This window comes from Chelonoidis abingdonii, chromosome 1 (assembly GCF_003597395.2).
Source record: "Chelonoidis abingdonii isolate Lonesome George chromosome 1, CheloAbing_2.0, whole genome shotgun sequence".
Lineage (NCBI taxonomy): Eukaryota > Metazoa > Chordata > Testudines > Testudinidae > Chelonoidis > Chelonoidis abingdonii.
The window spans coordinates 75,672,632-75,695,731 of NC_133769.1; the positions used below are offsets into that span (position 1 = coordinate 75,672,632).

General features: G+C 42.3%; 1 protein-coding gene across 9 annotated transcripts in view; it reads left to right on the forward strand.

Annotated features, from left to right (window-relative positions):
* The window catches only part of NAV3 (neuron navigator 3), an 859,499-nt gene that overhangs the window by 587,355 nt on the left and 249,044 nt on the right, over positions 1-23,100 (forward strand). For all 9 annotated transcript variants that reach the window (XM_075066761.1, XM_075066765.1, XM_032798953.2 and 6 more), the window contains 2 exons: positions 18,431-18,548; positions 19,191-19,243. In XM_075066761.1, coding sequence (XP_074922862.1) covers positions 18,431-18,548; positions 19,191-19,243 — 171 coding nt within the window. The remainder of the gene's footprint in view (positions 1-18,430; positions 18,549-19,190; positions 19,244-23,100) is intronic.

Sequence of the window (23,100 nt, forward strand, 5' to 3'; positions counted from 1 at the left end):
GTAAATAATTAAAATATCCTGTTTTTAGATGATTGTCTACAGAACTGTTCTGTATCATTAAGTATGACTGATCATTGCGAACATTATATGTACCATTTTTAGGATGTAGTAATATTTTTAATGGGTTACAGTACAAGCCACTTTATTTTCCGTATGCTATAGTAGGTATTTTACAGCAACACTTTATTTCAGATGTTTCACAAAGCATCCCTTTGGGGCACAAATTAAATCATATCCTATATGCATATGTGTTTTACTTGCTTACTGTTTGACATCCATCTGTACTGGAGTCGTGTTACCTGCATGCTTTTCCTGTCGTGTTGTATAAATATCCATTTTTGAGTGCATATGCCTATGGATTTATAAGATTTAACCCAATTGAGGGAAATTTAGTACTTTCATATGCACAATACATAGATGCATAATATTTTGAGAGAATCACTTAAGAGTTATCTGGCTGAATCTGGGTTTGTTTTATTAAAAAAAACACAGACTGAAGAAGCAGATCACCCACTTTCTTTTAGTGTACAGAACATCTTTTTTCATTCTTTGTTAAAGAGACACAGATGAATCTTAAATGCTTCAGCCGATTCTATCATGGAGCTTTCAGCTGAGAATCCTGTTACTGTGGCTCAGGAATAATTGTGAGGCAGACATTATTTATGTATTAACATAAAACAGCATATTAATGGAAATATTCACATTGAATATGAGGGTAAATATACACTACCTGGAAAGGCAAAGCAGAGAACAACGTTGTATATTCAACTGTTTCAAAGCATTCTCTGGGTGCAGCTTGACTTGGAACTTCCATCTTCTGCTTCCCCTCCTGCTTGTAGTTTCCATGTACTGCAATTTGGTAAAAGTGAAATAAAAATATATTGGGTCTCTATATGATTTCAAATATTCCTTCAGAACACACTTGCTGAAAGTTCTATCACTGATAGCATGATTCATTGAATGCACCTTAACAAGAATAGACTTCTGTTTTTAAAGGAGAGAAAGGACAACAGTATGAAAAATAAAGGACAAAACTTATTTTTAAGGGACATCATCTCATGACACTGTTTGCTTATAATGTATGATTAGTATCACAATCACACATTTATATCACAGTGTGTCTTTGGCGTAATGGTTGCTGAAATATGGGGAAAAAGTGCATCCAGTGTTTGCTTGATATATGACATGGGATGGGAGGCCCCAGTGTCTGTGCCAAAACCCAGTGATGTCAACATTCTACCATAGAGATCATCATTGAGATTCAAATATTTTTAAGGAGCCTCAATTTGACCTCTAATTTTGTTTCTGGAAAACGATAGGATATTGCTTGCACACAGTTAGAATAGTTCCCAGAGCACTTTACAATATTGTCCAAATTTTACATGCAGAGAAACTAAGGCAGTGTGCTAACAGCTCAGATTTTGACCCTTTTGGTCTGATTTAATAGATTTAAGGTCCAAAGGGGCAACTTTGACCATCAGGGCTAATCTTCTATATAAAACAGGCCATAGAACCTCCCTACCTTAATTCCTGTTTGAACCAGAAGCATCTCTTTTATAAACAGATCCAATCCTGACTTTAAAATGGTTAGTCATGGAGAATCCATCATAACCCTTGGTAAAATGTTCTAGTGATAAATTGTCCTCACTGTTAAACATGTGTGCCTTATTTCCAGTCTAAATTTGTCTTGTTTCAACTTACTGCCATTGGATCTAGTTATACCTTTGTCTGTTGGCTTGACAAGCCCATTATTAAATATTTGTTTCCCCGTGTAGGTACTTATAAACTGTGATCAAATCACCCCTTAACTTTCTCTTTGTTTAGCCAAATAGATTAAGCTTGTTCAGTTTTCTCACTGTGAGGCATGTTTTCCAATTCTTTAATCATTCTCATGGCTCTTCTCTGAACCCTGTCCGATACATGAACATCTTTCTTGAATTGCAGACATCAGAATAGGACAAAGTATACCAGGAGCGGTCACACTGGTACTAAATAAAGAGGTAATATAACCTCCCTACTTCTACTTGATATCCTCCTATATATGTATCCAAGGATTGCATTAGCCCTTTAAGCCACTGCCTTGCACTGGTATCTCATATTCAGATGATTTTCCACTGTGACTCCCAAGTCTTTTTCAGAGTCTCTGCTTCCTGTGATAGGGCCCACCATCTTATAAGTATGACCAGAATTCTTTGTTCCTAGATGTATAACTTTACATTTGGTCATGAGTATTCATGCCCCTCGTCACAGGACAACATGACCTAGTGGCCAGAGTCCATGGAATTGCCCCTAACAATGCCGTAGGACCTTGTCATGGACTCAGCAGAGGGGGAGGGGTTGTCCTACCAAAACATGCTGAGGCTTATCGGAGGCAAGGTACCAGTCCATCACCCCCCTGGGTTGCTTCATACCAAGATGAGAGTTGGGGTTTCCTATGAATCTCCGGGTTCATTCCACCTCAGGCTCCACCCGTGACCATGCTTCATGCTTTCCAGGGGAAGCTTCAGGTCCCAGTGAGTTCAAGGGTAGTGACTAGTTCTCCGCAGGAGCTTCCCGAGTAGGTCCTTCCCCTTCCTCAGACTGAGCTGAGTTCCCTCCTTTTATACTCCCAGAACACTTGGAGCATGCTCAGTGCAACCGGAGTGGGACTTCCGCTGGTCTTACGCTGCTGGGGCTATTGTGGGGCGGAGCTGCCCCGTCACAGTCATATTAAAACATAGATTGCTTGTGCTCCATTTGTAAAGTGATCTGGATCACTCTATGTTAGTGAGATGTCCTCTTCTTATTTACCATTCCCTTAATCTATGTGTCATCTGCAAACTTTATCAATGGTATTTTTTGAGGGGGTGGGGTTGTTGGTCATTGATAAACATATTTAATAACATAAGGTCAAGAATCGGTCTGTGAGGGACCCCACCTGAAACACACTCGCTCGATGATGATGATTTCTCAGTTATCAGTTTTGTCAGTTATAAAACCATTTAATGTGAGCCATGTTAATTTTATATTGTTGTGATATGTTGGTTGCAACCAGGAAATGTTGATGGGCAGAAAAAATGAGAAAACAACAGTGAGTGAAAAGTTAGCTAAACCCCAAAGCAAATTGAGTGCATATTCTCTACTTCAAGCTTTGATTGAAATTTTAAGATTTTTCTTGTTATGTCTGAAGTGGTTAGTTTATTCCTTGCTAGTGTAGGAGATTTAGGTAGAATTTTCATGCTTGAGTTGATTGGGATTTTAATCAATGTCCTTGAAAGTTGCCAGGCAATAGCACAACTTAGTCCTGCTCCACTGTACCACTGAGTCCAATTTCTGATTTACAAATCATGTATAGTAATTCTGACATTGTTTTACAAAATAGGTCCTTTTTACAGTTGTATAATAGCACGTAATACAAGAAAATATGCTATGTATGTGGTTTAGATTAGTGTTACAAGGGAGATCAAATCAGCTTTCTGATTAGAAAATAGTTGGAACTATAAATATGGAGAGGCTATCACCAGTTCATAATAACCTAAAGACCTGTCTACTCGAGACACCGCTTCTCTCCAGTGACGAACTGCCAGAGCTGTGGTCAGTGAAGGTGCTTGAGCAAGTTTCCTCTCTTTATGTATGACAGGGGACTGCTGGAAAGATGTTCTAGACTCTAGAACTTACTCTCTCCCTTAAGCTGAAATAGCTTGAACATGATGACATTACAGGCATACTGAAAAGCCATCAAAGTCTCACAATTTTCAGACCAAACCAGTTTTTCAAGAAAGTGGGGGCAAAAAAACCCAACCCCCCCCCCTTTTTTCTGGACACTAGTTTCAGCCTTATTTACTACTGTCTAGTAAATAAGTTTTGCCATAAAAGTTTCACCATAAAGCCTCCTAGGCTTAGTTTTCTATGGCACTGCTGTGGTTTGTATGATGTTAGTGCCCTCGGCACCCAGTCATGGCCTGGTTGAGGCAGAGTGGCTTGTTGCTTCTGAATAGAAAGGACATTGAAGAGTGGAGGGTGTTTTTAATTTGCAAATCACTTCACAATCACTAGTCTCGTTTGAGTTTGTGGATTATTTTACTTCGCTTATTTTTACATGCATCAGAAATATTTTGTGACCCAAAGGAAAGCCTATGTAAATGCAGCTCTTTTTACCCTTTTCATGAGTCTTAACTCTGCCTTTTGTGGATTTGTTAAAGAGAATATAAGAGACTAGATATGGAACTTATCCCAGCCATGACAGGACACAGCTGTTTCAGAGATTGGAACAAGAGAGTAATGCAAGGTTAGAATAAATGCTGTAAAGACCAGTTAGATTATTTCATTCATCCCAAGAGGGATAATCACTGATTTTTATTAGCAAAAGATTTATCTACTCTGGTCCTTCCCATTCTTGAATTAATGTTGGAGTTCTAAATGTTTTATGGACTGGCCGTATGGATGTTCAGAATGTATGGTGGCACATATATAGTAACAGGAGGGGAGCAGAAGCTCCAGCGGGACAGCCAGAGCCAATCATGGCTATTGTCTCCATTAGTCTCGGAGCAGGACGGGGAAAGGCATCCCATACTCCAGTTTCACCATCCCAGAGGCATGAAGTAAGAAATCCAGTACAGCAGCCTGAGCCAGCCTTTGCTGTCCCATTGGAGGACACCTAGAGAGCTATTGTCTGTGCCTTTTGCTGCACACCTCCTCTGGGCTGGCAATGGAAACGCTGCTCCTTCCCAGATCACCTTCTTCTCCCTGCCCTCCCAGCTCTGTTTCCCAGCCTGTAGGGGAGGAGATCTATTTGGCAGTGTACAGCACAGAACTAACACTAACTCCCTTAGCACTAATAATGGACACTTTTTATAATGAAAGAATATCACACACGTGTATATACGTGCGTGTGCGTGCTTCAGTTTCATCCCATTCCTTTCAATCAGATTAATTTTTCATCACTCTATTACCCCTGGTTTGATTCTGTTGTGTCACTTTCCCCCTTGTTGTTATAGGCCCAGATTTTTGCACGTATTTAAGCATTGCAGCTCTCACTGTTGCAATGCCTAACAGATTTAGGAGACTAAATTTCATTTTCAAAAGGGGATTAGGCAGTTAAGAGCCTAAATCCCATAGACTGTCAATGGAATACAGACTCCTGTGTGCCTAAATCCCTTTTGAAAATGACATTTAGGCTCCTAAACCAATTAGGTGTTGCAACATTGAGCCCACAATACCTGAACAGCCATAAAAATCTGGGTCATAATGCCTTAGGGAAGACTCTATAATGGTTAGTTTGTGATTAATTTATGTTACAATATGCAATGCAGCTAGTGTGCTTCTCCATCAATCCCTTTGCCCCCTCCAGCCTCTTCCCCCGCCCTGGAGTCTGAGCAGTATCTCTAGTGGCACCCACCTATGCCCTGCAGGAAACCCCAGGCCTCCACATTGTAGTGAAATGCATTGTGAGGATGCAGCTGAATCAAATTTCAATCTGTTTTATATATGAATGCAAACATACATGGTAAATAGTAAATTCTCTGTTTTTATTGCAATTTCATTAAATGATTGTTGGAAGGTAATTTGAGGCCTAATATTTACAAGGAATGCTGAACCTGAACTGAGATCTAAAGACACAATCTGGTGTATTTAAAATGAGAAATCTCCAGGACTAAAATTGTTTTAGGAATCTTTGTATGTGATAACTAGTGTTACCTCCTTGTTACTTCTGAAGGCTCAATGCTTCTATTAATAGTCTCCTGGTGTCATCGCTACTGTAATACAGGTCTGTAGAGCAGCAGATGTCTGCTTGATTGTTTTGCAGCTACAATGTGATTATCTAGCTCCTTCCTGTGGCACTTCGCAGCTACTGCATGGGACCTAGAATACATTACCTGCAGTGAGCTAGTGAAAACAATGATGTGGTCAACCTATAAAACAAGTTAATCCATCTCTCTGCAATGAATGAACATATTTTTAGGTTATATAGGGAGAGGGGTGGTGTGTTTTTTTTGGTGGGGGGGGGGTTATGTTTAGCAGATCCAAATCCCTACACACACACACTCTGCCAATTTCGATGTCTGTCATCTGACTGAGGGGTAAAGCTTGGAAAGTCTTTGATACCAGTGGTGTATATTGGTCCCTAGCACTTGTGGTCATCTAAAGGTAAGCCAGGATTTGGTATGAAATGTGAAGAAAGGGAAAGCAGTAAGTTACCCCAAAAGTTACTGGAACGATTGGATTCACCGACTGAAATTGACCTGGAAATGTATATCAACCGAAGAAGGGTTAGATACATATTCCAGAGACTGCCAATGACTGCTTTACAGCAGGTTGCTGCTGCTTTTTTGCTTAACTGTGATTGGTGAAGGTTGTTAATAAATGCACACTCCTACTTACAAGGTAGAACCAAACGTCAAAGATCCTGATGTTTCAATTATTTTGCTCTTTAGATCATTTCTATTCATTAACAAGTAATTGTCCTCATTTGCTCAACTGGGATTCAGAAACCTAGATTACAGGTTATAATTTACTGACTATTTTGTTAAATGAAAAGCATTGGCTTCCATTTTGCCTATAATTTAAATCACTCTACTTTCATTTTCTGGGTTTATAGTTTAATCATCTTAATATTTTCCCATCTCACATGATTCACATAATGTCCCAAAGAACTTTTTGTTTTCTTAATGATCATACGGAAAGCCAGATAGAGAGATGGAAGGGAAAGCAATATTTAAAAATAACACGCTTACTGCAGACAGCTTTTGCTGCCTGCAATTGACAGGATGCTGCCATACACCTGGGATGCATTTGATTTACAGCATTTTACGGTATTGATTTTCAGCACAGCAGGAGCCTTCCTTCCATTCTGTGCTTGGTTAAGCTCAGTCATTTAATATTTTTAGTCTCATTAAATTTGATATTCCAGTTTTTGTCTCTGAATGTTTCTTTCTTTAAAGAGAAAAATAAACTGTTGGAGACCCACACTAATTTTAGCTTTAACGATTAGCTGAAGTAAAACTTGGCACTGTTAGCTTAGTACAAAGGTTAAGTAATTTAGCAGGTTGATGTGCTTAACTATTCTATTTAAACTGTAACTGTTGGAAGACTAAACAATATATGGATTGTGTCTGAGATCAGAGGTTTTAACTTGTAGGTCACTGATTCAAATCCAGTCCATACTGGCAGAGACTCTGGGCCTGGTTCTCTGGTGCCCTCTAGTGTGCCACGAGGGAGCTGTAAAGGCTGTAGATCTGCTTACTGGAGAATTCCTCTGAGTATGGAGTAACCTGAACAACAAATACCCAGCATAGCCTGGTGTACACAACACCCTCACAGCTCCTGACAGAGGGAGCATGGCCAGAACACTACTGCAACCCAGCTGTTCTTGGCTATTGCAATAGGCCCTTATGGGCAGCCAGGCATATTTTAGGGCATCTATGAGGTTGCTCTTGCTTATTCTGAGTGTTGGGCAGGGCACTGGATGGCACCAGAATGTGATGAGGCACTAAGGTAATATAAAGCTACCTTTGCCCTCTGTGATGTTTTCGGGACCACCCAGATCAGTAAGGGGATCTGTCACCACCTGCCCTTTAACTACAGGAGCATTTGTGCTGTGCACCTATGCTTCAATTCCCTGATACCAATAGCCTACCCACAAGCATCAAATCTGATCCTGGCTCTCACCAGCCTAGTTACGCCTTGCAGGGTGACACCAACAGCCCTTCCAGTCCCGCATCTCCCCAAACATGTTCTCCCTGAATTCTTAATTACCAGACCTCAGACCATTCTCCTCTGGTCACCACTGAAGGCATGAAACCAGACCCCTAGATACCAGCTTACATTGGCACATACGCTTCATGCAGTTTGTACACCAGAGACTGGCTTGGGATGAAAATAAAAAGTTTATATAATAGAACGATAGATTCAGAGATGAAATCCTAAGGGAAAGCAAACACATACAAGTCACACAGAAAATAAATGTAATAATGCAACCTCAGGCTTCACACTTCCTATTAGATAAAATCGCTTTTCTAATACAAGTTACCTGTTGCCTTAAAACACTTTCCCTGTACCCCCTAGCTGTAGGAATGATCCAGTGTTCACAGACCATCTCCTTCCTAGAGGGAGGCCCCCAGGTTCTAGATAAAAAACCTCAGTTCCAAGCCTGCTTTTAAAGGCCTTTACCTCCCCGCCCCCTATCATAAACAGATAGCTAAGGGTTAATGTTTCTTTTACCTGTAAAGGGTTAACAAAGGGAACCAAACACCTGACAAGAGGACCAATCAGGAAACCGGATTTTTCAAAGCTTAAGGGAGGGGAATTTGGGGGTTGTTCCTTGGTCTTGGTCTTTGTCTGTTCTGTGGCTCTCTCAGCTATGAGAGGGTCTATTTCCAGTCCTTCTAATCTTCTGTTTCCAGTTGTAAGTACAAAGTTAGCAAAGTATAGTCTTTTAAATTGTTTGCTGTATTTGCATCTGTGTATCTGGCTGGTGGAGTCTTTAATGTGTATGGCTATAAGTACTTCAAATTGTATTGTTTTGGGTAAGGCTGTTTATCCCTTTCTATTGTTTATTCATTTCTATAAGTTGAAACCCTGTATCTTACCATCTAGATTACAGAGAACTTTTATTCTATTCTTTCTTTCTTTTTTATTAAAAGTTTTGCTTTTAAGACTGTTGATTTTTTTTCTAGTTGACCCACCAGGAATTGGTGGGAAAAAGGAAAGACGGGGGAGGGGGAAACTGCTCTCTGTGTTTAACTCTCCTAGTTGTCCAGGGCGGGAAGAAGCTAAGGGGAGAGAGGAGAATCTTTCTGTTCCTTTCTTTGGGGTTGTCTTTTTGTGGAAGAGGAGGAGACATGCTTCTTGGCTATGTTATTGTAAGAGTGTGCATCGGTAACTCTCGGTAGCCAGAGAGGAAATTCTGGGGGAGAGAGGTGGGGGATGGTTTATTCCCTTTGTGGAGACTCAGAGCCTCTGAGTCTTGGGGTCCCCAGGGAAGGTTTGGGGAGACCAAGAGTGAGCCAAGACACTGGAAATTCTTGGCTGGTGGCAGCGATATCAAATCTAAGCTGGTAATTAAGCTTACAGGGGTTCATGCTAGCTTCTCAGGTTATGAACGCTAAGGTTCAAATCTGAGTGGGAAAGCTATGATACCCCCTTCATTCCACAGTGACTCATGGTTAATTAGAGGGGGAAAGTCCCTCTGGATTTGATGTTTGCAGCCTGGATGTTCTTTCAATTTTGAGTTGTCTCAGTGTCTTTTCTATAACTCTAATGGTCCACCATAGTCCTTTCCTTGGTTGGGCAATGAATGAACTTGTAGCTGTTTCATGAAAACAACTGATGTGGGAGGAGCCACTCCCTGCCTGATGGTTCACCTGCTGTGAGGTGTAACTGAAGTTTATGAGCACAGTTTTCTATATACACAAATATATAAATGCATAACCATGGTCTATAAAGAGGGCCAGCTCATGACCATCAAGTTCAGAACATTAGAAGCTTTCATAAGAGACCTTACTAGACATATTTTATAGTCCAATGACATAGTATGCAATCAGTTGGTTGAACTACTTATTTTGGGAGTTTAAAACTTTTGCTCTTCTCTTGGGGTGTCTGGAACCTGATGGTCACCCCCACTCTGTTTTTTCACTAAGCAGTCCAGAATCAGGCACTGAAAGTCGTTTCTTATTGAAAGTCTTGTCTGGCCCATGAACTTGCTGGTCTCAGTCATGTTCCTAACACAGAAGTGCCCACTCCACAAGATGCATCACTACAAACATTGCTAAAATTGTTGGCTGCTTCAATAGACAGCCTAAGTATTCAATGTACACAAAAGGCTGAACGGCCCTATTCAGTCTTTCCATAGACGTCCTTTCTAAGTCGAGTCACATTGATAGGCCAGAACTTGCTGCTGGCCATGCCGTATTCTGTGGGTAAATATAGGCAAGTTCAGCTAGGAAACAGGCTGTTAAAAATAGTGTAGTACAGATGCTTTGTGTAGGTGGGAGGACGGCTGTGGTAGGGAAGAATATGATGAGCGTTGAGACAGTGTTTCAGTTCTTTCATGCTATTCACAATGCAGCTATTTTTTATAGCAGATGCTAAATGCTCTATATCTGGATGGGGGGAGTGGGTGGCAGTTACAGATCAGGTATCAGGGAAACCTGGTGCTCTAGACAGTGGCCCACTTTATATATTGCCTATTTAAACAGGTTTGAAAATAGTTGTAAGGTCCAGGCATGGCAAAATGCAATAAAGGGTTTGAAAAAATATGACTTCACTTCAGTAGCATTTAACTGGTTCTGGGAAACTAAGGTAAACAGGAAGCGGGTGAGGGTGCAATGACAGAAGTGGGATTACAGTTTATCCCTCTGACCCTTTCTAACTTACATATTAAAAAATTGTGTCTAGACCTTTGTGAGTGGGACTTCACAGGGTTGTGGAGAGGGCAATAATTAACCAGAGTCAATGACAGAATGCCAGATTGGTATATATTTTGGCAGCTAGAGAAAGTGTCTGTTTCTTCAGACTCTTATAGGCTGCCAACTTCAATGACTGGAGAAGGTTTCTAATATCTCTTTGCTGTTTGTAACAGGTGGCTAGAGCTCTTTTTTCACTGAGCAATATTTGCATAATGGAGTGACAGTACAATAGACTAACTTGTGGAAGGAAGGATGTCTTCTCAATAGCAAAAACTTTTTAAAAGACCCCTTTTAAAACCTGAAAGCTTCTGTTCTGTAGAAAGCAAACAAAAATTGCAGATGTATCCTAAACCCATAGGATATGGATTTTTCCAGTTTGTTTATAAGACGGTCTAGTATATGAGCATTTACACAAAGTGATTAAAGCACAGAATTGGGAATTAGTGTATCTGCTTATGTTCCCAGCTCTGTTTAGCCTCGAGAGATTCACTTAAATTGTTCCGTGTCTCAGGTTCCCCTCCCCTAAAAAGAGATTCATTATGTTTAACTATCTCACAAGGATACTAAGGCTAAATTTATGAATGCCTGTAAAGCACACTGAGATCCTCGCATGGTGGGTGCTACAGAAGTGCAATGAATTACTATTTCATTTTAGCTGACAACAGATGTGAAATCAATTTGACATTTCTCCTGTATTCCACACACAGCTCCTCCGGGATATGCACAACATTCAGCAACCCAGATTAATTTTGGAGTGGGTATGCTAGAGAACCAATGATTTATGATTAAAGCACCTCTCCCCCCCCTTAAAAAAAAAGGTAATAGCATATCAGAATTTCCCCCTTATTCATTTCCTTAAACTACAGTATTCTAAACCACTTTGTTTCACAGCAGATTCTGCCAAGTGCATCTACTGTATTCCTCACAGCAAGGTATGAAGTATCAAAATGAAGTTCGGAACTATATTTGGATATCAAAGATTGTTTAGTTTCCCCTGCTCTTGAATGACAGAATGACAAGCAGTTCAAGAATGCTAGGGGAAACCAATGTAACTCGAAAAGGCCCGGGCCTTAGTTCAAATTGCTCTGTTTCAGCATTGCAAGTGGTTAAATCATCACAGACACTGGGACCACACAGATATAGAATTTGTTCTTTTCTGTTATCATGTTGTTGAGACTGGTCTTCTATGGCACAGATAACATAGACTCCCTGTTAACATTGTTAACTGTTCAAGCCTAATGTCGAAGTTGAATAGTCTTCTGTCAGATGTGTACGTAAAAACCAGTGGCAAGAGAGAAAACTCATTGTCAAGGAAATGAGTAAGTCAGTAGTTCCTTCCAACAAGCAGTAATAAGACTGCATTAGTAAAATAAGTGATGGCTCCGGGAGGAAGTATAGCAGTGACTCACTGTGGTGTATGGGTTTTTTTTTTTCTTAGACTTGCACTGTGTTTGAAGCAGCATGTCCATCAATTTAAAGACTTCTAGGAGAAAAAGATTTTTGTAAGCATAATTGAACAAATAATGCAAGATGACATGGTCTAGTGCCAGATCCTGCAAGATGGTGAGTATCCTTGTGACACTTTCGGGGGTCACATGAGGTGTTCAGGGTGAATTAGCACCACGTGACCACTGTGAGATGGAGCTCTATCTGGGCCCACCAGGGGACGTGCTCCCCAGTCATTGGTTGCTGGCAACACAAGCATTCTGCTTCAAGCTCCAGGTGCCCCTGCTCTTTCCTCCTGTAGGCTAGTGAATTACACCCCACTTTTGTTATATTTGAGTGCCACTCCCTTATCTTCTGAAAACCTGCAACGTACACCGCTCTATGGAAGCAGAGCACCCAATTCACTGCTTTCACCTTACTTCAACACTCTTAGCGGGACACTTTGGTGTGTCTGTAACAAAACCAGATTGAAGTTTATTTATCAGAGTTTGAGATAGAGATTCAGATAAAAGCAAGTGAAAGGATTTGGAAACATAAAGTTACAGTAAAAAAACTACCATAAAAATACAATCAATAGCCTATAAACATTAACAAGTTACTTTCCTGTCTGATAAGGTGTTTCTCACCCAATGGACAATTCTTGCAGTGCCTGTTAAGTTTAGAAAGCTAGGATCCACCTTTTTCCTCTTTAATGGATAATAACTTGCACCATTTCTTCTACTCTGATACGGTTGCAGGCTATTGTCTCTGAAGCCAGGGGCTCCCCTCTTTAGAGAGCTCTTCAAGGGCTTGTTGGTTTTTGTCAGTGCTCATTTCCACCTGGTCCAGATAGCAAGCAAAGTGCTGTCTCTGCAAATGTCCAGTTGTTCTCAATGTTGATTGACTTAGCCTTGAGACCCCACCTTACCTCAGGTGAGAAGTTTCATTTTAACCTAATAATTTACGAGTGGTTCTCAAACTTTTTTCGCTGACCACTTGAAAATTGCTGAAGGACTCGGTGGACCACTTAATGATCTTTCCAAATGTTGTTTGTACCGATAGCTAACTATTGCAAAGCACTTTGGATAAAAGCACTATATAAAAAAAACTTAATAATAATTAACGTTTTTTGTTCTACAGAGAAAAGCACACAACTCATATTTTAGTATCCGTAGTCTTACCTTTATAATGTGATGGATGTGCCCTCTCTCCCTTGCCGCAGCAGCCCCCGAGCTGGGGCTGGGAAGGGGGTCTCTCACTCTGCCCCACTATGGCAGCCCCCAAGCTGGGGCTGGGAATGAGGAGGGTCTCTCCCCCCACCACAGCAGCCACAGAGCTGAGGCTGGGGAAGAGGGCTGTTTCTCCCCGGTAGCCGCAATCCAGGAACTGGGGAAAGTCAACTCTTTCTCTGGCTGCCACAGCCCTGTACATCCCAAATTCCCTCCACCTCCTCTTCTCACCCCTCTTCCCCCTCCCACCTACCCCCTATTCCCCCCAAGACACCTTACATATGCGTCTTCTCCAGGGTCCAGGCACCTAATTAGTGGAGCCATGCCTGCACGTCTCCACTAATTAGGTGGGTGCCCCTTCATTCTCTAGTATGCGGCTGCCCAGCTGCACACCTTAGAGGAACTATCCTCGGACCACCTGAATGTAGCTCAGACCACAGTTTGAGAACCTCTGATCTACATTTTACATCTCTCTTAAGGTATTTTCCATACAAGTATCTCACAATAACCATGACAATCAACTAGTTCTTAGCTTTTGGCAGAAAATACACATGATCCCTTTGGTTAAATATTAAGAAGATGGTTGGATGCAGAGAAAATATATCTGCCTGGATACGTCTGTGTCACAGTCCTCAGCTCCCACTTGAAGGTGCTCATCACATCACGCTATTCGGGTCCTAATAAAAAGCAGATGGAACCAGGTATTCTGATAATCATGAACTATGAAGCCCTGCTTCTCTAATTCACATGCCATTTTCTTCAGAGAGTTTGGTGTAAAAGAAACAGCACATCAGCATGAGAACATTCTTACAGTTCCATATCTCTGATATACATGCTTCTCATTTTTTACAACTAACTTGTGAGCAGTTGGATCCCTGAAAGAATGGACTGAATGAGATGTGCATTCTCTTACTCGGAGTGGGAGGGGAGAAGGGCAAGGCAGATAAGAGGGTGGTGATCCCTGCAGAAAAAGAGGAACTGAAACCGTATATTCCTTTCCAGCTGGTTGATATTTTATTTATATCAACAACAGTTTAACCTTTTCATTTTTGGACCATTTTGTAGGTGAAGGATCTCTTGGGTGTATCACTGCTGAGGTGTGGTCCATTGACATTGCTTTGAAAAATGCTGATTTACATGATAAATATCTTTCAATATTGGTGGCTTTGTAACTTTTTCTTTAACGTGTTAAAATATTGAAAAAAGGGAACCTGTTGGGATGTTTTGCTTGTTTGCAGGACACTGTCAATTCTTTGGATATTAGATAGAAAACAGCAGCTGTTTTGTGAGAGGGATCGTTTGAGTTGTTGTCAGACTTGGGGTTGGTATAGCCGATTATGTCTGGGTGTGCAGCATGAAGAAGGAAATGCTTGACAACGTTTTGTTTTTTTTTAAATTTGTAATATGAAATTAACCCAATGTAATTGGGTCAGATATTAAATTACATGTGGTTCAGTGGGTCAATTTCATTGGAGTAGAGAAAATAGTTCTGATTATAGTATACTATAGTAATAGTTCAGAGAATGGCTCTCTTGAATTCTTTCAAGTAATCTCTCTCAAAGTTGAAATGCTGGTAGTAGAGAATGCATGCTGATGTACATTTGACATACAGGTTTTATTATCATGAATTCAAGGTGTTCCACATAAGTTGTAATGCAATCTTTAGAGCACTCCTTATAACCACTCATTCTGTATAGGCCACATATGCTAAAGAAACACTACTTTAGAAATGTTTTAGAGCAGGGGTTCTCAAACTTCTTTGCACCGTGATCCCCTTCTGACAACAAAAAAATTATTACACGAGCCCAGGAGGGAGGCCAAAGCCAGAGCTTCACCACCCAGGGCTTCAGCTTCGGCTTTGGACCCAGGCGGTGGGGCTCAGACTTCAGTCTTGGGCCCCAGCAAGTCTTATGCCAGCCCCATGAACCCTATTACAATGTTGTCGCAATCCACTTTGGGGTCCTGACCCACAGCCTGAGAACTGCTGTTTTAGAGAGATTAAAAACATTTTAATGGGACTGCTTTTCATCTCCCTCCTCTCCTAAACCAGGTGAATGGGCATCACCACATTGGATGACATCAGAGTTAAAAAATACATGGTGCTGTCCAAAGTCATCATCTGGGTAAAGAGGGGAAACCTAGCGTGGCCACTCTTACAGAAGTGCTCTTTGGGAATGGGAGAAAGCAGGACCCTCTTTCATTTCCAGAATGTAATGCAGAGAAATTATTTTAAGTTCTGCAGTAGTCAAGATAACCAGTTATTGACATATCCTCAGGTACTTGAGAATAAAAACATTAGATCAAGCAAGTTATCCTGTATTTTATGACATTCCTTATTATCAAGTGGAGAGGAGCCTTGTGATGAAGTCTCCAGGAACTTACAGAACTTACATGGAACCAAAGTTACCAGGAGCCTTTGAAACTCTCTCTTTCACCCTAAGTGCAATACTTCGCGGTGAGGCACAGTAATTGTGTCATGATGGAGAACAGATGCTGATCTTGTGGTTAAGGTACAGACCTGGGATCCAGCCCCAGATTCTCTTCCTGCTTCTGCCACAGATTTCCTGTGTGATGTGAGCAAGTTGTTAACTGCTCTGTGCCTCTGTTTTTAATCTGTAAAATGGGGATACTACTGTTTCCCTAGCTCCCCAGGGTTCTGTGTGGTTAAATAAATGCATGTTTATAAAGTGAGTTGAGATCCTTCGATGGAAGATGTGCAAGTGCAACATGTTGTTTTGTATGTTTTCTTCCAATGGTAATATCACTGTTTATGGAAATACTTTAAAAAGTCATTGTGTATAGTATATAGTGAAGGCTAGAATTACCACAAAGTCTATGATATCTTTTGCCAGCAGAGGATCCTATGGCAGTAATAAGTGATTACACTTTTCCTTATGCCACGGGTGAAGAGCAGAGGGGATCAACGCAGTCCACGAGGTAGGCAGTGTTGGCTGAGAAGAGGCTGCTGGGGCACTGATTCTGCACTTCTTCACAAACGGAAGGCTCCAGCACCAGCATGGGTGCAGGGGGCAGGGGTCTCCACACACTGCTCCTGCCTGCAAGCACCAGCCCCGCAGGAACAGGCAGGAATGGGGAACTGCAGCCAAGGGAGCTTCCGGGGCAGTGCCTGCAGAGAGGGACAGCACAGGCAGCCATGTGCTCCCCTCCCGCCAACCCTCCCCAGGGCCACAGGGGCATGTTGGCTGCTTCCAGGAGCGGCATGGGGCTGAGGCAGGCAGGGAGCCTGCCTTAGCCCCACTAAACCACTGACCAAGAGCCACCCAAGGTAAGTGCCACCCGACGGGAGCCCGCACTCCAACCTCCAGTCCTGAGCCCCCTCCCAGTGCCAGCACCCCATACCTTCTCCTGCAGCCCCAAACCACCTCCTACACCCCTACACTCTGCCGCGGCCTGGAGCCCCCTCCTGCGCCCAAACTCCCTCCCAGAGACTGCCCCCCCTCCTGCACCCCAACCCCCTGCCCCAGCCCAGTGATAGTGAGTGAGGGTGGGGGAAAGCAAGCAATGGAGCAAGCAATGGAGGGATGGAGTGAGTGGGGTAGGACCTCAGGGAAGGACCTCAGGGACCTGCGGGAGGTCCGACGAATCCGTGGGACCGAGAACCTTCTGCAGGCAAGCCGCCGAAGGCAGCCTGCCTGCCGTGCTTGGGGCGGCAAAATACCTAGAGCCGCCCTTGTCTGCACAGTACTCTCTTTGAGCTTGTAATGGTAGCCACAGTCGCCCCTTCCTGTGAGAAAGACTCATAGTATTTTCTGAGATGCAGTGGTCCTTGCTGATAAATGGAGGTGTAATTTCCACCTCCTTTCAACTGGTGAATCTGATCCCTCTATATATTTATACTGTACATCAGTTGTCTCCAACCTTTTTACACACAAGATCACTTTTTGAATTTAAGTGCGACTCAGGATCTACCCCATCCCTTCCCTGAGGTCCTACCCCACTCACTCCATCCCTCCATTGCTTGCTCTGCGGCAGAGTGTTGGGGTGCAGGAGGTGGTTTGGGGCTGCAGGAGGGGGTAGGGGTGCTGGCTCTGGGAGGGGACTCAGGACTGGAGGTTGGAGTGCTGGTTCCCGTTGGGTGGCACTTACCTTGGGTGGCTCCTGGTCGGTGGTTTAGTGGGGCTAAGGCAGGCTCCCTGCCTGCCTCAGCCCCATGCCGCTCCTGGAAGCAGCCATCATGCCCCTGTGGCCCCGGGGAGGGTTGGGGGGAGGGGAGCACATGGCTGCCTGTGCTGCCCCTCTCTGCAGGCACTGCCCCGGAAGCTCCCTTGGCTGCAGTTCCCCATTCCTGCCTGTTCCTGCCGGGGCGGTGCTTGCAGGCAGGAGCAGTGTATGGAGACCCCTGCACCCCCAGGGGCCTCAGGGGCATGCTGGCCAGTTCCAGGAGCTGCATGGGGCCAAGGTGGGCAGGGAGCCTGTGTTAGCCCCGCTGTCCCTGGGCTTTTAGTGGCTGGAGATCGCGATCAGCGGACAGAGGCTCCAGGATCGACCAATCAATCACGATCTACTAGTTAGTGACCACTGCTGTACATGTGGCTGTGCACTCTGTTTCAGTATCTATCCGCACACGTTCTGTACAGCTATTCTCACTCCGTTTGCTCTGTTCTCGGACGTCCTTCAGCTAACATTTTTTAACCTTGTGCTGTCAAGTGGTATCTGTTGTTGAATAAGATGAGTTGGTCAAACTCACCCCATCCCTCATTTTCATGAAGAATGGACACAATATACTTTCAAACTATATGCTGTAATTCCATTGACATGACTACTGTACATTTGTTGCTCTCACTCTCTTCTGTGCACGTTACGGCAGGCTTAACTATAGGCAACAGAGCAAATGAACTGTCGCAGAACAGCAGGAAGTTGTGATTATTTGCATAAAATAAAGCAGAAGCATTTTCAAATACAGTATTATGAATATCAAACCCAGTGAACCATTACACACACACATTTCTGTTACCATTTCCTTTAAAATCAGATATTTTAAATTGATTGGGGGTGTGTGTGTGTGTATGTGTGTAAATTTAGAGAGATGCAAGTGGAGGCTGGTGTGGTTATGGTGGAAGTGATTGATCTGTGACAGCAGTTTCCTTGATAGTCATAAGGGGAATTTTTTTTCTTGGTCACACTGAGTTTGAACACTCATGAAACAAACTGAATCATTTCAAGTTTAAAATAACAGACAAAATGGCAAGAGGATGGGAGGACTGTGTTTTTTTAAATAATGTTAAGACAGTTTCCTTTAGTGCTGACTTCTTAAAGTGGAATGTGATGCAGATTAGTTCTCATATGTAAGCCAACATTTGTCTTAACAATTTTTATTGTCTTCTTTCTCTCTTCCCCTCTCTCTCTCCTTCCTTCTCTTCTGCTCTGCAGATTTACACTGACTGGGCTAACCACTACCTAGCAAAATCTGGCCACAAGCGCCTGATCAAGGATTTGCAACAGGACATTGCAGATGGAGTTCTGCTAGCAGAAATCATCCAGATCATTGGTAAGACCTGTGCTCAGAGAAGCAGCATAAGCTGACTCCTTGCATAGGGGAGATAAGATGGGGGGAGAGAATATATAACTTAAGTTGGATGTATTTAACAATGAGATTAATCCAAATAATATATCCTGACTTGGTCCATATATCTCTGAAATGTATGTGTTTTTTCCTTCTTAATTAATATATATATGTATGTGTGTATGTTTATGTGAGGATGTTTGGAAGTGGCCCAAACTGTTTCTTACACACTTCAAATTGTCAGAAATGAATGCTGCATTAGAGCATATGTCTCCCATGTGTGCATTTTGTTAATTGGCGTGGCTCATACTTTTGGGGATGCCTTGAAACTATATCCTGACCCTGCAAAGACAATTTTGGAAGACTTCATGTCAGCAGTCATTGGGCAGGGGCTGAAGAATTAGCAGCAACCTCCTTTGCACTTCCCTTTTGCATGATTTGTGCATGTGGAAGAAACTGCTGCTAACAAGAGTGTTGTTACTGTAGGGCTGTACTGTACTGGGAAGGGAGCTCTGTGTCAACAACCACCTGCACACTTTATTGCTTTGCCTTTTCTATTCTTCTTCTGTTGTTTCCCTCCCCTCATTTATTCTTGTGGGTTTTTTTCACTTTTTTGTTTTTCTTTAGCCAATGAAAAGGTTGAAGATATCAATGGCTGTCCCAGGAGCCAATCTCAAATGGTAAGAATAACATAAATTCTTAGTAAATATTACAATCTCTTCTCTTTGTTAAGATGCTTTTTAATGATTATTTATTTTGTTTAACTGTGGAATACTCAAACCCATGTTTACTACAAACTCCTAATTCTCTTTTAATCTTCCTGATACCTTTATGCATATGTTTGGTGTTTGTCAATTCACTTTGGTACAAACTATCTCAGGGTCTTGAGTTAGCTGAGCAACAAAATTTCTTGAGTCCCAGTTAACATAGAGAACTGTTGTAACTAACCTGCTCTTCTCCTGAATATCCAGATAATTTCATTTAACTTCAGTTTTAAAGGCAATAAACCTCACAATAAATGTTAAGAGGAGCCTTTGTGTCTCGACAGCTGGTTTTAAATACAGGCCTTGCCAACTTATTTTTGAATATAAATAGCCTTTTGGCTTGTCCACTCTGAAGTCCATTTAAATGCACTGACTCCAGCATTTTCAGAAATAGCACGTTAGGCATATAGCTCTCTGACCTATAACTGGCATCCAGCTAAAGGCAGTTTAATACTCTCAGATAAATAGCCTTAATTGGCTATGATTCAGATGGAGGCTTATTAATTTTTTGTCGTCTTGATTGGTTAGTAAACTCCAGGCTTAGTACGAGAGAACTTCATTAACAGGTTGTGAAAATGACGGTACAAAATCTGATTTTCAGTTACGTCACCTCTCAACTACAGCAATCATTTGATATCAACACTGTGCTGTCTTTGAACTGCTCCACTAGACCAGTTCCAAGGAATTGTAGCTGCTTATTCTCATTCAAATAATGGGTGACTAATTTACACACATTCACTGCAGGCAAGGCTTTGGGAGTGGGAAGATTTGGATATGTCTTTTGGTGAGGTTGCATATTAGCAAACTACTGGAACTAGACAAGAAAGTGGAAATTGGAGATTATCAAGAGTGTTTACATTTAGTCACCTTTTTTTAGGCAAGTTTTCTTCTGTAAACTGGAAAAAGAATAAAGGGAGAGATTTTTAGGTAAACTGAAACTAAGTAATTACGTGGTTGTTTTTTAAACTTTGACAGAAAGCAAAATCATTAAAATGGACAGTATCGTTTAGTATTATCTGTGCTTTCTAACTTGTTATAAACATACACACACACACACACACACACACACACAGAGTTGTTGTATTACAGCAAAAAGTAGAGGTACCAGCTGAGAGTGGAGCCCCATTGTGCTAGGTACTATGCACACGAGTAGTAAAAGTCAATCACTGTCCTGAAGCGCCAAGACACATGTTAAGGGCAGGAGGAAAAACAAAAGTGTGGAAAAGTAAAGACTTACCCAAGGCTACACAAGGGCTGGGAATTGAACTCCATGTGCTAGGCCATGCTGCCGCCCTTGTTAGCATTTTAATAGCATTTTAGATCTGTACATCTTAAAGCAACGTGCCAGGGTTGGGAGGCATCATTTTCTCCAGTTTTGCAGATGGGAAAATAGAGGGGGTGAGATGTTAAGAGGTTTGCCCAACAGAATACAGTCATGGAAGAGCTGGTAATAGCACCCAAGTCTCCTGAGTACTTGCAGCTTGTACTGTGCCCTAGCTACTGAATCTCGCTGCTTCCTTTTCAATAGCTGTTTGCCATATGCTTGCTTTCCTGGCATCATTTTGCTGTTTCTTTTGCTTCACATGATGGTCGCTGTTTGCCCTTGCTTTCTCTCCTTCTGCACCCCAGCACAAGTCATAACTCTTCTGCCGGGGTAGCTCTCTGCTTTTCTCCTTATTTTTTTTCATATTGCTAGATTCATAGATTTCCAGGCCAGAAGGAACCACTGTGATCATCTAGTCTGAGCTCCTGTATAACACAGGCCATAGAACTCCCCCAAAATATGCTAAGATCTCTTTCTACGACATTTTCAGTAAACGTGTCCCTGGAAAAAGTGTTCTTATTGAAAATGTAAAATAAAACAACTTTCATTTTTTAATAATTTTTCCATACAGTAAAAATTAAGTACATAAATGCTGATGCAAAGTAGCTAGAAACCTAGTAGTTCTGGGCCACTTAATATTGCTCCTGTGTAGAGGGAATCTTTGTTGTTGTAGTGGCCCATTGTCTCATCCCACTCCTGGTTGAATTCATAAGGTCATGGGCAGGACATACTTATGCCTCAGGACTTCACGGTGCTGGAAAAGTCCATTGAGGACATTGGCAGCCTTCAGGAATAAAGCTATCTTTGCCCCACCTCTAGCTTATGTGAAGAAAGAGGGCATTTACCTGGGTGTCCTACCGTTGAAAACATAACTTGTCCTGCCGTGTCCAAAAAACCACAGCCGGCAATGGATGTGGTTTAATTAGGCTACAACGTTTATTCACGTAAAATATCTGGGAGTACCCAGCAATAAATTGTAAAGTGCAGGTCATCATCCTTTCCTTAATCATTTGCACATAATCCCCAGCCACATTCCAGCTATCCCGCTGCTGGGAACCTGACGCCCTCTCTTTTTATGAGGTGAAAGGGAGCTGTAAAAGAAAGAGTTCATCAGCTGATGCTCCCCACTATTCCAGACATAAGAACCCCAAACCCTACTTCTTCAGCTCCCTTAACAGAGTCTAAGGAAAGGAGGGGAGTCGGCTCCCTGCTGTATGAGACATAGGACCCCCAGCTCCCTTACTCAGCTCCCTTAAGGGATGCTTTCCTTCAAATCTTTCATCAATCAGTTCTATCTGATAATGATATCCCTTCCGTAATGAGTGCCCCGCACTGGACATCCACCACAGGTTTTACATACTAAGTTGTAAAAAGAACAGGAATACTTGTGGCACCTTAGAGACTAACAAATTTATTTCAGCATAAGCTTTTGTGCGCTACAGCTCACTTCTTCAGATGCAAAGAATGGAACACACAAACAGGAAATATTTATACATACAGAGAACATGAAAAGGTGGAAGTACACATACCAACTGGAAGAGTCCAATCAATTGAGATGAGCTATCATCAGCAGGAGAAAAAAAACCTTTGAAGTGATAATTGATACCTACAAGTTGACTTCTTTCTCGACTATCCTAGCCCAAGTGCATCGAGATGTCATCAAATGTAGCGCAAGAAGAGTAGCGTTAGGGGATGAGAGCTAAGGACCGTTGTTCTACAAGTCAGCCATAAAGATGTTGGCATACAGTGGGCCATGCGGAGTACCAGATACAGTGCGGCTGACTTGAAGGTATATAATTTCCCATGTGAAATAGTTATGGTGAGGACAAAATCACAAAGTTCAGCCACAGATTAGCTGTGATATTATGGGGATACTATTCTTGATGGCTTGTAGTCCATTTTTGTGTGGAATGTTGGTGTAGACGGCGCTTCTACTACATCCATAGTGGCTAGGATGGTGTTTTCAGGAAGATCACTGATGGATTGTAGTTTCCTCAGGAAGCAGTGGTGCTGAAGATAGCTGGGAGAACTGTAGCATAGGCCTAGGAGAGAAAGAGATCCACATAGCCAGACAATCCTGCTGTTAAAGTGCCAATGCTTGAGATGATGGGGCATCCAGGATTTCCAGGTTTATGGATCTTGGGTAGCAAATAGAATACACCTGCTCGGGGTTCTAGGCATGTGTCTGTACAGATCTGTTTCTGTGCTTTCTCAGGGAGTTTCTTGAGCAGATGATATAGTTTCTTTTGGTAATCATCAGTGGGATCAGAGGATAATGGCCTGTAGAATGTTATAAGCTTAACACCACTGCTCCACCCCCAACAGGTCCCAGACTCACCATGGGGAAGGCAAAAAAACCCTCCTCACCTCGACCAATTTGGAAGTGAGGGAAAAATTTCTTCCCAGTCCCCAAAGAAAAGTGCAACTAGCAAAATGCTTGCAGTGAATC